This window comes from Micropterus salmoides, unplaced genomic scaffold (assembly GCF_014851395.1).
Source record: "Micropterus salmoides isolate LMB-PRFRI ecotype aquatic unplaced genomic scaffold, ASM1485139v1 Ms_hic_scaffold_22, whole genome shotgun sequence".
In the NCBI taxonomy this organism is placed as follows: Eukaryota; Metazoa; Chordata; class Actinopteri; order Centrarchiformes; family Centrarchidae; genus Micropterus; species Micropterus salmoides.
The window spans coordinates 19,518,283-19,536,229 of NW_024041373.1; the positions used below are offsets into that span (position 1 = coordinate 19,518,283).

Genomic DNA, 17,947 nt, shown 5'->3' on the forward strand with positions numbered 1-17,947 from the left:
AGCCGTCTGCATTTTCTTTCAGTCTCGCACTCTTTCCCTCTATCTCATAATGCAAACAAACTGACCTCACTCCCATTTCCATCTCTGAATAACCTGCTGCAGTATCTTATCCTTGTTCAACTGCGGACTCTTCCGCCTCTCTAAATTTTCCACTTTTGGGTTCTGTCTGTCCAGTAAGTAAAAAACCTGGTTCCCTGGAGGTTGCATGTAGTAATGGATTTCTTGCTTTTTGTTTTATGTCGTGTTCCCCTGCCCATCACTTGTTGTTGCCCGCGGCGCTGGGTTGCATGGTAACATGTAGCCTCCGCTCCTTCAGTTCGGACAGGTCCAACACACTCAACCGGAGCTCCTTTGCGCGAGACAGTATGATGATTGAAGAGATTCTTGCCCCCACAAAGGACACGGTAAGATCCATCTTGTAATTTTTTGCTTCTACTCGCCACTATTTCTTTACTCCTTTTACCCTCTATACTCAACACTTTCTCTCAGTCTCTGTTCACTTTGGCCTCCTGTGGTATCTTTAGCTGTCTGTTTTTCAAGCTTTAATGTTTCTTGTTCATCAGATTCCCTGGTGCATCATCATTTTCTTATACACTTTTAGCTGTGCTCTGTCTTTCTGTCAGTGGCCTGGTAAAAACACAGGCTGGGTAGAATTAAAGCAGGGAGCAGGGCAGCTTTACTTGTCTTGCACAAAGGTCATAACAGAAGCAGTGTTGATGCCACCCTTGCTTTTGCCAAAGTGCTGAGGGTGAGTGTATAGCACCTTGATGAAGAGTTTATTCAAACCTAAGGCTTTTGGGAGGCCCCCCCCCCATGCTTTCTCATGGAAAAACGCAGTGTTCTGCAGGGCTCGTCTAGCCTGTCCAAACCTTGTTTTGGTTGTCAGGAGCAAAAACTGTAACCTCTCACATTATAAACAGTATAGCTTGACATTATATTACTAATACTGTTTATAACATGGCCAAAATATGCACTTACATGATTTCACTTTTTTTGACAAGAGAAGCAAATATTTTGGCCTTTCAAAGAGCTTCCCATTAAAATTCTATCTTCTGTAACTGAAAGTATTGTCAACATTTTTTTCCTCCTTGGTGATCCATTTCAATGCGATCATACTACAGTCTGCTACATGTTGTAGGTGAAATTGCATCTGTTACAATCTTATTATGGAACTGTTTAAATTTAGATGCCTAAATCGTAGGACCATCTCATCTTCGGAGATAAGGGAAATTGAATCCTTTAGTGAAACAATGCGCCACAAATTAATTTGTCTGGACCACACAGTTTCCTCAGTGTGACTTCTGAACTGTCTCTCTTCTCCCCTAAGCTTCAGAGTGTCTGTAAAGACATTTCCTACTTGGTTGACCCACTCAATAAGGTATAAAGTGTTCACGGATGTGTGACTCATTCGTCAGTTATTTTTCAGTCAGCTCCCATTTCTCTTGAGTTTCGGTCTTTGTGTATTTGTTTGTTTTGGGTCTGCGCCATTCTCATCTCATTCATTAGTACTGGTCTGTGTTTAGTGAATTGTCATTCCCATGCTCCTTAGGAGTTCCCATGGTTTGGTATCTACAAAGTGATTCATTAATGTTTCTAGTTTTTCAAGCAGCAGAATTGTCACACATTACTGTTACACATTTTTGTGTATTTCCACTGCAAAGTTATAATTGCATATTTATTGTGTTTTTTTTATATTTATTGTAGTGAGACTGTGGATAACGGTGACAAATTTTGTTGAAATATGAAAAAAAGAAGGGAGGGTTCGATCGAGGGTCCCATCGTTCACCTTACTCTTTTTTTCATCTCAATCTGCTTTCACCTGCTCTTAAATGTCCTCTTTATCTGTCTTATCTCTTTGTACTCCTCTCTTCACCTGTGTGTTTGGGTCATCTTCTCCCAGCACCTGGCCGTGACGAGAGACTACAGCTCGGAGTGCATGCGGCGCTACAGCTGGACTCCGGACACCGTGGACCACAGCCACAACACTGTATCGAGCCCCATTCACTCTGGGTAAGAACAGCTGTACTGTCTCAGCCGAGCTGTCAAGATATATTTACCAGCATGCACACACATATACAGCTCAATGTGAGTACACGTAAACTGCATGTACATCCACAGAACTATTGTAGAAATCATTTTATATGCTTACTGCACACGGCTGCTGTGTTGTCTTTTGTTCTCCCTCTAAGAGTCAATATTCAGCAAACCCCGCAGCACTGATGCAGACGAGGGGCAGGACTGTGGGATTTCTGCAGTGCTGCTACTTTACACATGGCATTACAGCAACAAAAGACACAGTTCATCCTCGAAAGCTCTCATGTCATACCAAGTCTAGAGACATGGTTCAGAAGTCACTCTCCATCTTCACTGACATGCTTTATTTCTGTCATCACGGAAACAAAGTACAGACTCTGTTTGCGCTCATGTGTGTCATTTGGATAAACTGATAAGATTTTGCTCTCATGTCATTCACGTGCTTTGAATATATGACGTTATAAAATGTTAAGGTCACTTCTAAATAAACACTGCTGTCTTAGCACAGAAACGAATGCATCATTTCTTTGGTGTTATGCTCGGAAATAAAATTCCAGCCTCTGTCACGTCCAGTTTTGGTTCTTATTTCCTATTTTTGACTCGTTATTATGTCTTTTGTGTTCATCTGTATATTTATATATTATTTTCATCATCATTTTGTCCTTTGTTTCCCTTGATTTTCTACCTCTGTAATTTAAAAGTTTTCTTTCATCATCAGTAGTTATTACAGATCCCAACAGTGATTGTTAAACTTTGATACTAAAACTAGGTTGTGGGGGTTTGCCTCCCGCATTGCCTCCATGTGTTTATTTTGCAGCCTCTCCTCCCCGCTCCCTCAGTATGACTCCAGGTGATGACTGAGTTTGCAGCTTTCATCCATGATGGCGCAGTGGTGTCACTCCCTCCTCCACCTCTGTCTCCCTCTCATCTCGTCACTCTCTCTTCCCTTCTTAGCCTCCTCTCCTCCTCCAGTCTGTGCTCATCTCATCCGTGTGGTCTGGTGTTTCATGTGCACTGCCTAGATATTAGAAGTGTGTAGTCAACGTGTTTGGGAGTCTTTCATTGATGTGCCATCTCTCTCTCTCTCTCTCTCTCTCTCTCTCTCTCTCTCTTACAGTGCACATTAAAAATAAATATTCTTCAAGATTCTGCTATTTGCAACATACAGTATAGAAAAGCAACAACACAGTACATAACATAAGACTTATAGTGAACGGGACATTTGGACTTCTGTGCCCACACCCTACTCTATCCTCACTCTTTACTTGTGTCAATGATTCTATTAATGGGATGCCAAAAGGTGCACCTAATTTGAAGAATGGGACACATCACATATTAATGACATTAACCCTATTTTGGTGAAACATATGTGCAGATGTTTAATATTTGATCACTGAATGCTGCTTTAGAGGAACTGAAACCTTGGCAACAGTCTCATCTTCAGTCTCAGAACTGGAAACTAAACTTTCTGCGACCTAATTAGCACCCTGTTTAGTTTCAGACAGTGTTGAAGTTCTAAACTGAGGCAGGTGAAGGTGAGAACTGCCAACTTTCAGAACTCAAAGGATCTTTTTTTCCTTCTTTCTATCGTGCTGTCTCTTGCTCTTTCTCTGTATTTATTTTCCCTCTTTTCCTTACTTTGTTTGGGTGTACAGTGATCAAAGCATGGGAATCGTCTTCCTTACTTGTGTCCGTGATATGGATTCTGTCTATCTCTATGTGTTTTTTTTCCTCCTCTGACATTGTTCTTTTTCGCCTTGCAGGTTCTTGGTCAGCTTTATGGTGGACGCCCGCGGTGGATCCATGAGAGGCAGCCGGCATAATGGCATGCGCATCATCATCCCCCCAAGGAAGTGCACGGCGCCCACACGCATAACCTGTCGCCTGGCCAAAAGGCACAAGCTGGCCTACCCCCCACCCATGGTGGAGGGAGAGGGGCTGGTCAGCCGGCTGGTGGAGGTCGGACCAGCTGGGGCTCAGTTCCTTGGGTAGGACACTTTTTTCCCCCTGTGTTGATGAGTTGCAGTTTTTAGTAGGCCAGGGTACAAAAGAAAGAGGAATATTTTCTATCTACTTAAAATATCATGACTCAGAGCTACTATGACTGGAGCTACTTATCAAGTAATTATCATTAAACCAAAGAAAACTTCTAAGCTCCTTTAAAATTTATGGTTTCATTGGCCCTTTTCCTCAGTATTTTATTGTGTTGTATTTTCTGGTTCAGTCCTGTGATTGTGGAGATCCCCCATTTTGGTTCCATGCGGGGGAAAGAGAGAGAGCTGATTGTGCTGAGGAGTGACAATGGTGACACGTGGAAGGAGCACCAGTCTGATGGCAGACCAGAAGACCTCCCTGAGCTCCTTAGTGGAATGGATGAAGGTAAAGGAAAGGTTATTCAGCGTAGTCCAACGTTTACTAACGATAGTTAGTTCAAGGAGTGTAATGAGTAAATGAATGAAGGTGAACTAAACCACTTAGGAAAACGTATACTACATAACACAGGTCTATATGTCAGATGGCAACCTACAAAATCTGATTGTCGCAGCATTTTTCTTTTTTATTCAATCTGTTTATCCTAATTAGTGTTTTTTTATAGTGACACTGACCATAATATCCTCCATAGTACCTAACATTTAAATGTATTTATAAAGTCATCACTTGTATTTAGGGACTCTCTAGGAAAGAGACAACCATTAAATGTTACTTAAATACCCATTTATAAAAGTAATAATTTCTGTCACAGAGCTGGACAGTCCTGCCGAGTTGGAGAAGAAGCGCATTTGCCGCATTGTCACCAGAGATTTTCCTCAGTATTTTGCTGTGGTGTCGCGGATCAAGCAGGAGTCTAACCACATGGGTCCCGACGGAGGCTTGCTGTCCAGCAGCACTGTGCCCATGGTCCAGGCCTCATTCCCTCAAGGGGCTCTCACCAAGAGGATCCGTGTTGGCCTGCAGGTACAGCAGGACTCCTTGGATCTGCTCAGATTGAACCTGTTTCATGACTCTGCTATTTTGTTGCAAATACTGTACACTGACATATTATTTATTCATAGCTGACCTATTTTTGGTTGAGTATTTGCTTCTGGCTTCAAATGCAAGTAAAAAGTTTAACCAAACATTTCTCAAAGTTTAATCAACAAACAAACACTGAGTCTGCATTTTTGCTCTTTCTCTGTCTTACCATGTGTGTGTGTTTAGGCCCAGCCTGTTCCAGATGATATGGCAAGGGCCGTCCTTGGGAACAGGGCCACCTTCAGCCCCATCGTCACTGTAGAGCCCAGGAGGAGGAAGTTCCACAAGCCAATCACCATGACGATCCCTGTCCCACCTAGATCGGCAGAAGGCCATCCCAGCGGCCACCGAGGCGACTCTGCACCCTGCCTGCGTCTGCTCTGCAGCATCACAGGCAAGTAGACCTGTATATAACTAGAGCCTGACAACACTGAAGCAATATTCCTATCCAAATAGCTTCTGCAGGAGTCAGAACTAGCTTTGAGTTTCAAGTTACTTGATCCCAGTAGTCATTTCATCCTCAGATGCTAATTAATGTTATTTATGACGACAGACATAGTTGTTCATTCATTTATTATACATGAAACAGAGTTAGTAACTGAGGCACATCAGTCCTACTTTGATGTCAAATACCACTTGCTGATGAAGGGAAGATGAAGAACTAAGAAGATAAAAGGATGGGGATTACTAAAGCTAAAACAATGACTAGTCTGGAAAGGCAGTGAGCTCATCTTTTAGCCCTTGTTTCATACAGGAGGAACCTCCCCTGCCCAGTGGGAGGACATCACAGGGACCACACCCCTGTCCTTTGTAACTGATTGCGTCTCCTTCACCACAAATGTGTCGGCCAGGTGAGACACATACACATACTGTATACAACAGAGAACAGTTTAAAAAAGTACTTTGACTGTGATATAGTGAATTAAGCCTCACGTAACTTCTTTAATAACAATGTCTAAATACATGTGAAGGTTATAATGTTCATTTTGATTGGTTAAGCCAATTACTAAAGTCGAAGTGCTGGAGTATTATTGTGATGGTTAATGGTTAAACAATCAATAATCAATTAATTATCAACTTTTTAAAAAAATATAATGATAATGAGTTAAATCATTTTCAAGCAAAAATTCCAAATATTTTATGGCTCCAGGTTTTAAGGGTCACTGTTTTATGACATTTTTATTGACCAAGTGATTCACCCAGAAAATAATTGACAGATATTAATTGACAACAAGTAAATGCAAGGAATTTTAAATCTCTGCCAGAAGACATCCCACTAGACCTCCAAATGGTGACAGTGCAGTTATGCAATGAAATTGGCAGCGAATCTGAAAATCTATCCCAAGAGAAAAACTCAAATTACTGTCAGTGGGCACTTGAATCAACAGAATTCTACTCTGGACAGCCACTCAGCAAGTTCCCCTCTTGTCTCACGCTACATGTTGTAGGCTGACTTTAACCTGTTTATTGAATTAATGAAGCTTGTCTTCCCCACACTGTGGCCCTGTATACTAACAGGGTAACACTATCAGAGTGGTACAAAGTACAGTATGGTTACAGTATGCAAAGTCATGATCTTTCTTCCTAACTTGATTGAAATCATGTGGCGAGTGTACAGCCTGATATATACTGAGCACCCTACAGTAACTAGTCTGTAATTAGATTAGTACACAGCTGTCATGTGTCTGTGTTCACCCTTAAGAGAAATAACCCAGCTTGTTGGATTTATCACTTAAGATGGTCACTTAAACTACAGTGTTTCAACCCTTTTATATGTATGAGACAAAAATTGCTTAAATGTGCAGTGCAGAGTTCCAAACTGATCATCCTCATATTAGATGAATTGTTGACTTACAGATTTGTAATTTTCTGTTTTTCTCCCCCCTTTCCTCCGGTCTCACCTCCTCAGGTTCTGGCTCGCAGACTGTCACCAGATTCCTGAGACGGTGAGTCTAGCGTCTCAGTTATACCGGGAGCTGATCTGCGTGCCGTACCTGGCCAAGTTTGTGGTGTTTGCTAAGATGAACGACGCTATTGAGGCTCGGCTGCGCTGCTTCTGCATGACAGACGACAAGGTGGACAAGACCCTCGAACAGCAGGAGAACTTTGAGGAAGTGGCCAGGAGTAAAGATATCGAGGTGGGGCTGTGTGTTCATTGTGGACTTGAATTGCAAGAGAATCTTAATAAAGAAGAATTGAATAAATCCATAATATGTTATTGAAATGCAATACAATATCAATTTCATCCACCTCATCTCCAGAATGGGTTTAAGTTGTGATACTACATTTTTCGGTCAATTGATTTTTGTAGGTTCTCGAGGGCAAGCCTATCCATGTGGATTGTTACGGCAACCTGTCCCCTCTCACCAAAAGTGGGCAGCAGTTGGTTTTCAACTTCTACTCCTTCAAGGAAAACAGACTTCCTTTCAACGTGAAGGTATAAAATGTGTCCTTTCTTATCACCCTCTTTCTCTGCTAGCATTTACTATATATGTTATTCACTCTGGTCTCCTAAATGATCATCCTCCACTAATTAGCTGACACACATAGCAATAGCAATTTTCTTTTGCAATATCTGATGCATTGTCCAGAGCCCAGGAAAATTAAAATGGAACTGTGTCATGTAGAATGTGAAATTGAATGTTAGGAGCTTCACATATCAGAGCTACACACTGTACACTGTACACAACAGTTTTGTCTTCTGACATGCATGCCGAAATACCTCTTCTGCCTGTTACATCCATACATTTATATACTGTATGACAATTTCCAATTTTAGCAATGTGCAATAGGTTGAGGTATAAAAACCCAGACATTTCTACTCCTGCAGTAAGGGGAAAAAAAGCATTTTCACTTTGCAGCGTTTTTGAAATCGTTTCTTTTACTGTCTTCTACAGATCAGAGATATGGGCCAGGAGCCATGTGGTCGCCTCTCCTTCCTGAGAGAGCCAAAATCCATTAAAGGCCTTCCTCAGACTGCCATATGCAATTTGAATATCACACTGCCAACCCACAAGAAGGTAGGATCACCTTGTTTGAATATTTCATCTTTTCAGGCCATATCAAATCATTTACATGTAACTGAAACTAAAATACAGAAAGCAATGTTTTCCTGACATCGAGAGGACCCACTGAAGTTCATTTGGTCTAGAAATGACTGCCTGCTGCTTGTGTCTTTTATTAGTGTTAAAGCCTGTGCCAGTCATAAGACCCCACAACGTACACATGCAGCCACACATGCACATTGTGCTTTGTTCTATTGCCTGGCTCACTGTGGGTACATAAGAATTATGCAAAAAAAAATCTTCTCATTTGTTTGTTTGTTGTGGTGTTGATTGATCACAAGAAACTGAAATTATTTTGCTTTTGCTTTTGTTATTTTGCCGTTTATTTTTATTAATCCCATAGACTTTTTCTGATGCCTTTTGTTGTTTTTGCTGCTCCATTTTCATTCCCTGAATTTTATTTCCACCTCCCCGCTCACTATAACGTCCCTGCTGTCCATTCTGTCATCTCTCTCCTCTCCTGCAATGCATCTTGGAATACCACAGGATATCGAGTCTGATCCTGATGATGAGGTAAAACTGATTCTTCATCATCACATGGAATCTGCTTCTTCTTTGTAGTCCTTTCTGTTGGCTTTACTGCAAATGCTGTAGTAAAAATGCGCGTCGCAAATATTTTGTCTTTGTACAGTACCTTTGTGTGAAAGATGCTTCTGACTGCACGTTTTTTTTACACAGCTTCGTCATTGCTGAAGCGACCCCTTGTAGTGCATGAGTGGAAATGGCAGTTGTTTTAATCAGCAAGGATTTATTTATTGTTGTCTTCATCCCAAGTCCAGTGGAGCCAATTGCTGTGCCGTGCCTCAGCTTGTTTTTCATCTCTATCTTCCTTTCCATACATGTTCAACAGGAAATCACCATCCTTACTATTAACTCATAAGACGTTTCACACAGGACTATGGGATCATTTGTCAGCAAGATGAAAGCCTAACGCTTATCATTTGTTTACTTAGACATTGTTTTGTTATATTTGGGGTTTCCCTTCTTCACCCTTGTCCTTGGCTTGTGTGTAACAGAATACTAACTCTCTCAGCTGCATGTCAAAACATTTATGGGAGAGTTTAATCAAAGGGAGATAAGGCTGTTCTTGTGTTTGAGTATTTACATTATATGTAGTGACCACTTGTGTTGTAATTTTTCTACATAAATATATCAATCCACTCGCCAAATTGAATGTTGATAATGGACAACTCAGCACCAAAATTATTAAACCCAGATAATGTTCAGTGGCACCATTTTTGAATGTTCAGTGCCAACATAAAAAAAAAGCCAACAATACCACACATTGCAACTACAGTATGATTATGGCATTGTTAAGGTTATGCAAACAACTTGATTAAGGTTAGCTAAAGGTTGTGATCATAGTTTCAGTGAGGGACACAGACTCCAGTCACTGGCATGAGAGATAGACGGAACTTGAACCACATTCATCACACCAACCTCCACACCTTTACTTTTCACCCAGTTACATAAAGAGCACAGCATTAACTGCATTGGCACTGAACATTGGCATACACTTTAAATCATGTAATGCAGAATTGTCCAATATGAACATAATTCCTACTAGGCTGAATATGTACCACAGTCTTACTTTGAAATTGACACAATTACCATTATTATTGTAAGAAAGTTTACCATGTCACCACATTTGATGATGATCTGCGGAACCCATCTTCATGATAACAGGACATTTGTTTAACATTGCATAACTGGAAGTTGGATTTTCACAATGCTTACTACTTACTGGAGTAGGCCATACAGACAAACTATATTATTTTGTAGTTATTTCATTGCAATGACATCGAGAAATGCAGTGAATGAATAGATGCAGGGAAACAGTCCATTACTCCCCAGAGTAGTCACTACAGTACACCTGCAGTGCCTCCTTGTGCCAGTGCTAACAGCATGTACCGATTCACTAAAAACAGGACAGTGTTTGTACACCGCAGTATCTAAGTTAACATTATTATTTATACCTAATTCTGGTAGATTAGAATCACATTTGACCATATTTTTTATGTTAAAGCACCTTTTGTTCTTTTTTGTTTGTTTCAGACTGAAAAGCCAGAACGACGTCATACCTTTGCCTCCTTAGCTTTGCGTAAGCGCTACAGCTATTTGACCGACCCAGCAGCGAGTGAGTTTCCCGTTTTTACTTGCACAACATCTTTAATTGATTTCAGATATTTATGTGATTTTAATCAGTTTTAGTGTGTAAAGGTTCATATACCCATAGTATAGAAAGAAAGCTACCTGACAGAACATGTTCATCAATCATTTATTCTATTCACCTACTCTTTGATCATCTGTCATTCATCAAACATTTGCATGGTTTACTGTGTGTTACGCTTTGCTTACCCACCCCTGTTTCAATGGTTATGTTATTTTACATTTGTGAAAACACTGGGAATCAATGTCTGTCTTTTCATTTATCATTTGAACAAAAAATGTTTGAATTCATGTTGAATAAAAATATTCTTTTGTATTGTTGTCATTCTTAGTGGCCATTTCACTCTTATTGGCTTTATGATAATGTGTGGCTGTGTATATTGTGTTAACAGGTTGCACTTTACATTAACTTGATTTCCCTTAGAGCAAGCATTTTCCTACAATATTACATTTTTACCATTTACAAATATTATTGGCATAAATTTCAATGCAACCATATACTTTAGGGGCGTTTTTTATACTGCATGTGTATTATCAGGACACAGAGTTTTATTAATAATTCTGAGGCACTGTCTGTGTTTTGTTTTAGCATTTTCCATCCGAGTCTTTTGTGAAAAAAAAATATTTTTAACAATTATTCGAAAACATTTAAAATATATTCATATGTATGACTTGAGAAATGGTGATTATTCATAATTAGAGACAATTCACTTAAATTGCAGGGCATATTGTACTACACTGACATGAACGGCTAATTTACTGTTACTTTTTTGTAAAGTGCAACCTCGTATTTAATTTTAAGTCATGACCAGACAAGTAAAATTATATTTTCTTATTAATGGTATACACTTGTGGGGTCATCTCTGGCATTCAAAATGAACCAAATGAAAGGATAATAACATGTCAATCAAACATGTACATTAAAAGACACTGTTGCAAGGAGGCAAATTGATAAAGCACATCAAAAGTCAATGGAATTGTATCTTTTGGTTATCATGTCATTTTTTTGTCAGATCTACCGTCATTTTTGTTCCTATACATGATCTATTCTTTGTCTTGTGTATTTTGTCATAAGTCACTGATTTTAGAACGTCATTTGTCATTTCATCTGGGTTTTTGAATAGGGGCCTTTCTTACATTTCATGTATAAAATTTTGTCTTGCTGCTGTGTATAATTCTGTTTCTGACTGACTCAAATTTCTCTTTCTGGTTTTTATGTTTTATTTCCAATTATTTTATGTTACATTTTATGTTTATTTTCTTATTGTTTTGGTTTAAATTACTGTTGAAGAAACAACTGATCGAAGCTCGCCGAGAACACAGCCTTCTAGCTACCCTCACAAACCTGTCTTTTCAACGAGATCTTATCAGGCGTGGTCGCCTGTTCCTATCGCCGTCCCTGGCCAAGCCAAGTCTGGGTTTGGCTCCCTCTCCAGTTCGTCATCCAACACGCCCTCTGCCTCTCCATTAAAGTCTGTCTGGTCCATCAACTCTGCCTCCCCCATCAAGACCAACATCCCTGGATCTCCTGCCTCTTCTGTAAAGTCAGCTAGCGACATGGCCTCTCCCATACGATCTTACAGAACAATCTCATCTCCTATAAAAACTGTAGTCCAGCAAGCCCAGTACCCAGTCCAGGTCAACCCCAGTCCCCTGACCTCACCAGGTAAAACTGCCCCAGAACCCATGTCTATGAAAGGACTGGCAGCATTGTCTGCTAGGACCTCCCCTATAACTGTCTCAGGAGGAGGAAGTGCTCTTCTTGAGAGAACATCCATAAGCATGACCCCACCAACTTCTCCCAAATCTTCTCTGAGTATGTTCAGTTCACCTCTACCATACAAGACAGTTATGGGGGGCTCAGCCTCTTCTTCCTCACCAATAAAAACAGTCCCTGGTCTCTCCTCTGTGCGCTCCTTTGCCTCAGATGCTACTGGTTCTGCAAGAAACCTGTTCTCCTCCCTTTCATCACCACTTAAATCCAACACCCCTCCAAGTGCTGCAGCTCTGATCAATGGAACTGTGTCACCTACGCAGTACCGCTCTTCATCCCCAACATCTCTTCTTGCAAGCAGTCTGCAAGAGAGAATACAAGCAACCACCAATGCTGCAACTACAAGTGTCAATGCAGCCTTTGATGAGGTTGAAAAGACATTTAATTCTTGTTCTGCAGGCTACGGCACCTTGAAGTCCATGTCTTCTTCTGCATCCTCCTCATATCAGTCCATTAGATCATCAGCTTCCAATTCCCTTTATGCCTCTCTAAGATCCCCTCCTAATGCCACAACTGCTGTAACATCAAGTACAGTGACTGTTCCAGTGTACTCTGTTATTAATGTGCTGCCAGAGCCCCAGTTTAAAAAGTTACCAGAGGTGTCCAAGTCAGCTGCTGCCCTTCTGTCCCCAAGGAAGACAGTGCATGCTGAGGCAAATGCTCATATGCAGTCTTCCTTTGCTAGAACTCTTTCCCCTATCAAGACCCCTCTTTTTTCTGCTGGCCTAAAATCAAACACCGCATCACCACTGTCATCCAGCCAAGAGATTCTGAAGGATGTAGCCGAAATGAAAGAGGACTTGATACGAATGTCAGCCATTTTGCAGACAGACCCAAATTCCACAGCCAATAAAGGATTTCAGTCTGATTCTCCCAAAGAGGCTAAGTTAGAGGATGAGGAACCATATAGGATTGTGGAAAAAGTAAAACAAGATTTGGTAAAAGTGAGCGAAATCCTTACTAAAGACGCTGTGAAGGATGGTAGGGTTTCCCTGGCAAGGGGTTCTTTGGATGACATACACTTCTCAAAAGTACAAGTTGAACAACCACCAAGCAACTGGAGCTATCCGCCAAGATATGAGACTGTGGTTCCTCACGCCAAATCAAAAACAATACCAGATAGAGAATTCAATCTCTCGAAAGTGGTTGACTACCTGGTCAATGATGTTGGTAGCAGCTCTTTCTCCAAAATGCATGATACAAAGCATAAAGCAGAGGAGGGTAAGAGAGAAGGAGAGGGAAAGGAAAAGCAGAAACGTGTCCTAAAACCTACCATAGCAGTTCAGGAGCATAAGCTCAAAATGCCTCCAACAAACATGCGCTCCTCAGCTTCAGACAGAGAGCTTAGCAAAGTAGCAGATGCCCTTTTTGGAGCAGACACTGTGCTAGAATCCCTTGATGAGATCTCACATGAACAAGATAAAAGCCCCCTCTCAGACAGTGGCTTTGAGACCAGGAGTGAAAGGACACCCTCTGCGCCTCAGAGTGCAGAAGGCATGGGCCCCAAGGCCCTTTTTCAGGATATCCCAGTTCCCCCAGTGATCACTGAGACTAGGACTGAGGTAGTCCATGTCATCAGGAGCTATGAGCCCCCAGAGGATAACAAACTAACTCCAATGGAGGATGCACATTCTGTCAGATATATTGATTCAGATTCAAAAGGGCATCTGAATCAAGCTACATCAACTCCAGAACAGAACAAATGCTATTCAATAAAAGTAAGCCCTGATGAGGATCCAACGGGGAAAGGGATGAGGGTAAAGGAGGAGACTCATATCACTACTACCACCAGGATGGTGTACCACAAACCGCCTGGCAAAGAAGCAGCATCGGAGAGGTGTGAGGAAACCATGTCTGTGCATGACATAATGAAGGCTTTTCAGTCAGGCAAGGACCCTTCTAGAGAGCTGGCTGGATTGTTTGAACACAAGTCTGGCAATGAGGAAACTTCACAAAGAGTCCTCGATGACATCAACTCCAAACCTAAGGTTGAAAGAATAATTGAAGTTCATATTGAAAAAGGCAATAAAACAGAACCAACAGAGGTCATCATCAGAGAGACAAAAAACCATGCAGAGAAGGAAATGTATTACTACCCAGGGAGTAGACAGGAAGAGGAGGAGCCTGAGGAATCACTTCCAGTGTACCTTGACTCCCCCAGAGTTAACACACCTATGTCACAAGAAGAAGACAGTCGCCCCAGTTCAGCCCAACTCATGGCAGATGACTCTTACAAAACACTAAAGCTACTTAGCCAGCAATCTGTAGAATACAATGAGGATGAATCATCAGAACTTAGGGGAGAATCTTATAATTTTGCAGAGAAAATGCTTCTCTCTGAGAAATTCGACCAATCTCATTCTGACACAGAGGAATATCTGAGAGATAGGTCTCGCTTCCACTCGCCAGACAGAAGCAGTCACAGTGAGGGTAGATCAGTTGGCCCAAGGACAGAGTATGTCTTCAGGTCTTCGAGAAATGTATTTGACAAATCTGGAAGAATGGCCAACGTTGATGATAGCTTTGACAAACTGACACTTTTGCAGTATTCTTCTGAGCCTGGTAGCCCAAAGCAGTCTGTTTGGATGCGTGTGTCAGATGACTCACAGAGTAAGGACAGAGGACAGCTTATGTATGAAGACAGAGTGGACAGGACTGTAAAGGAGGCAGAGGAAAAACTCACAGAGGTATCGCAATTCTTCCGTGATAAAACAGAACAGCTCAACGATGAGCTCTCATCTCCAGAGAAGAAATCTCGCAGACCAGACTTCAGAGAATCACGATCAGGGCCCAGTTCTACACACAGCAGTCCAGAGAGGTCAGCTTATAGGAATGGGAGTAGTGGGGAAGAGTGGAGCAGAGAAAGGCTTAGAGACAGGTTCAATTCCAGTGACAGGAAATGTGCCAGCTTACCCAGCAGTCCAGAGAGGAGAGTGTTGTTGCAGTACAGTGATTCAGACCCAAGAAAACAAGGAGATGGTAAATCACAGGGAAGCACAGGTGAAAGCCCTAAACCTTTTCAAATGTCTTCCTCCAAAGTCAGTGCAGTGAGGCTAAAGTTTGAGCAAGAGGCTCAAAGGCAAGAGAGGAGTCATCAGAGCAGCCAAAATTCAAATACTCCTATCAGGAAACTCCAGGAAAGTAAGCTACCTGTGTATCAGGTGTTTGCTGGTTCAAATATTCCAAAAACACCAGACAGTCCGGGAAACCAGAGGAGATGTCAAGATAGCGAATCAAATAAGTGCTTGCCCAAGCATGAGACCAGTGGAAAAGATCAGGAAGAGAAAATGTTATTCAAAACATGGGAGAGCCAAGAGTATGGGAACTATAAACCCCAATCTCCCAAACGATCTCCTTCTTCATTCCATGATTCTATGAAAGATGTCAATAATAGTGATTCCCAAAGACAAGAAACTACGAAGAAAATAATCTACACAGAATTCGTTGTCCGAGAAAGTCCAAATAGCAATGACAGTCTAAAAAAAAACTCGGAATCACAAATTCCTGTAAGAAAGCCCTCTAATTTTTCAGAAAATAACAAATCCACTGCTTTAAAACTAGATGCCTCTGTTGAACCATACGAGAGGGCAGCATCTCATATACCTACTTTAGCTAGAAATCGGTTAAACAGTAGCTCTGAATCCAACAAGTCTACTCGTGGATCATCAGTAGGAAAATCCACAGACTCATCAGACAGTAGCCAGTCAAATGTAGTTTGCAACGGTGTTGATAGTGACCAAATACAGTATTTGGATCAAGTTACTCCTGTAGTTATCACAGAGGGTTTCAAAGATATTAAACCCTTACCTGTGTATGTTAGCATCCAAGTAGGAAAGCAGTATGAGAAAGAGACAGCCTCGGGGCAACTGGGAACATACAAAAAGATAGTAAGCCATGAGAGTAGGACAGTGCATGAGACTAGGGGTGCATTTTACACTGTCAAGCAAAAGCAGTCTCCATCTCCTCAAGGGAGTCCAGAAGATGACACTCTAGAGCAAGTGACCTTCATGGACAGCTCTGGGAAAAGTCCTGTTACCCCTGAGACCCCCAGCTCAGAGGAAGTGAGTTTGACCTCAAGAACACCAGACTCTGTGATAGGCTTCATGCCTGGCATGCCAAGCACTATCCCAGAGGAGTCTGAGGAGGAAGAAGGGAAGACCTTCATCTACAATGAGCCCTCGAAGGAAAAATCTAAGTCACCTTCTTCAGAGAACAGTAAAAAACAAGATGCAGAGAGACACAAGTCAAAGGAAAAAAGAGTGGCTTATATAGAATTTCCTCCTCCTCCTCCTTTAGAGGCAGAGCAATCTGACCCTGAGAAAAGGGGGTCGTGTGCTTCTTCTGAAGCAGAGACAGAGATGATGGAGGTGAACCTCCAAGAGGAGCATGATAGGCACCTCTTAGCTGAACCAATCATCAGGGTCCAGCCACCATCACCTATTCCCCCTGGAGCTGATAACAGCGACTCTAGTGATGATGAGTCTGTCTTCCATCCAATCCCTATCAAAAAGTACACCTTCAAAATGAAAGAGGATGGAGAGAAACACCCAAAACAAAAGAAACCTGAGAAAAATGGAAACAACAAGGAGTCTGGGATCAATGGTGTTGTAAAGGGAGAGGATGCTGACTTTGAACAAAATGGCAATGACCAGTCAATCACTGACTGCTCCATAGCAACCACTGCTGAGTTCTCCCATGATACAGATGCAACTGAAATAGACTCTTTAGATGGGTATGATCTACAGGATGAGGATGACGGACTGAGCGAGGACCCTAAAACATCAAGTCTTTCCAATGATGGAAAAACAACCGACCGCTCATTTAGTCAGTCAAAGCTAGAAGTGATCGAGGAAGAGAAATGTGAGGAAGGGGGTGATAATGGAAAGACTAAAACCAGCACATCTTCAGTGAAAAGCGGTGGAGATGAAAAAGATTATACCCTTGAAGGAAGACATCCAGATAGGCAGGGCTTTGCAGAAAACTACTTTGGCTACCAACTAGAAGAGGAACTGAATTCAACCTTTAAAACTGTTGCCACTAAAGGCCTGGACTTTGACCCCTGGTCCACTAAAGGGGGTGATAATGAGGGACTTTTTGAGTCCAAAACAAAAGAGGAGGACCCCAAGCCCTTTGGTTTATCGGTGGAGGACAAATCACAGGCTACAACACCTGACACAACCCCTGCTCGAACACCGACTGATGAGAGCACACCGACTAGTGAGCCTAACCCCTTCCCATTCCATGAAGGGAAGATGTTTGAGATGACCCGCAGTGGTGCTATTGACATGAGCAAGCGGGACTTTGTTGAAGAGAGGCTTCAGTTTTTCCAGATTGGTGAGCATTCCTCTGACCCTAAAACAGGGGAAAAGGGGAGAGGGGGCAAGATCCTGGGGGTAATTTCCTCTCAGTCAAAAACAGGGGAGAGGGCCACAGTAGATGGGAAGGTTGTAGATACTACCACTGACAGCAGCACTACACCAACAACACCAGCAGCAACAACAGCAAAATGCAGCCCTGCACAGCCTGGCAATGACACTGGCTGTACCAGTACTGATGCTGCCACCTGTGAAGCCATAGCTGAGACCGCCTCCTCATGCACAATCACAGTGTCTAAGGTTGATCCCAAATTACGCACTCCTATTAAGATGGGCATAGCTGCCTCTATAACTGTGAAAAAAGACTCAGCGGATCTCACTGATTGTAAAGCTGAGATGTCAGAGGGTCAGATAATGCCAGAATACATCAGTATAGAGGGTCAGTCAACAGAGAGCCAGTCTAGCAGAAATACGGAGCCCAAGTTAGAGAGAAAAGATTACCCTTCTGAAAACTTCAACAACAACAATAACCTCGAGTCCTCCAGTGTTCAGGCCAACTACATTCAATGTGGTAGTGT

The 17,947-nt window shown here is 41.9% G+C and overlaps 1 protein-coding gene across 22 annotated transcripts in view; it reads left to right on the plus strand.

The window, feature by feature from the left end:
* Nucleotides 1-17,947, plus strand: part of LOC119916979 (ankyrin-3-like) — a 128,600-nt gene that overhangs the window by 97,374 nt on the left and 13,279 nt on the right. For 12 of the 22 annotated variants that reach the window (XM_038737005.1, XM_038737004.1, XM_038737003.1 and 9 more), the window contains 15 exons: nt 302-404; nt 1,328-1,378; nt 1,901-2,010; nt 2,852-2,884; nt 3,798-4,022; nt 4,259-4,413; nt 4,778-4,989; nt 5,233-5,440; nt 5,801-5,897; nt 6,956-7,184; nt 7,358-7,483; nt 7,944-8,066; nt 8,598-8,624; nt 10,167-10,248; nt 11,572-17,388. In XM_038737005.1, the coding sequence (XP_038592933.1) occupies nt 302-404; nt 1,328-1,378; nt 1,901-2,010; nt 2,852-2,884; nt 3,798-4,022; nt 4,259-4,413; nt 4,778-4,989; nt 5,233-5,440; nt 5,801-5,897; nt 6,956-7,184; nt 7,358-7,483; nt 7,944-8,066; nt 8,598-8,624; nt 10,167-10,248; nt 11,572-17,388 (7,598 nt within the window). The remainder of the gene's footprint in view (nt 1-301; nt 405-1,327; nt 1,379-1,900; nt 2,011-2,851; nt 2,885-3,797; nt 4,023-4,258; nt 4,414-4,777; nt 4,990-5,232; nt 5,441-5,800; nt 5,898-6,955; nt 7,185-7,357; nt 7,484-7,943; nt 8,067-8,597; nt 8,625-10,166; nt 10,249-11,571; nt 17,389-17,947) is intronic. The other 10 variants (XM_038736987.1, XM_038736989.1, XM_038736999.1 and 7 more) reach the window with 7 other exon arrangements.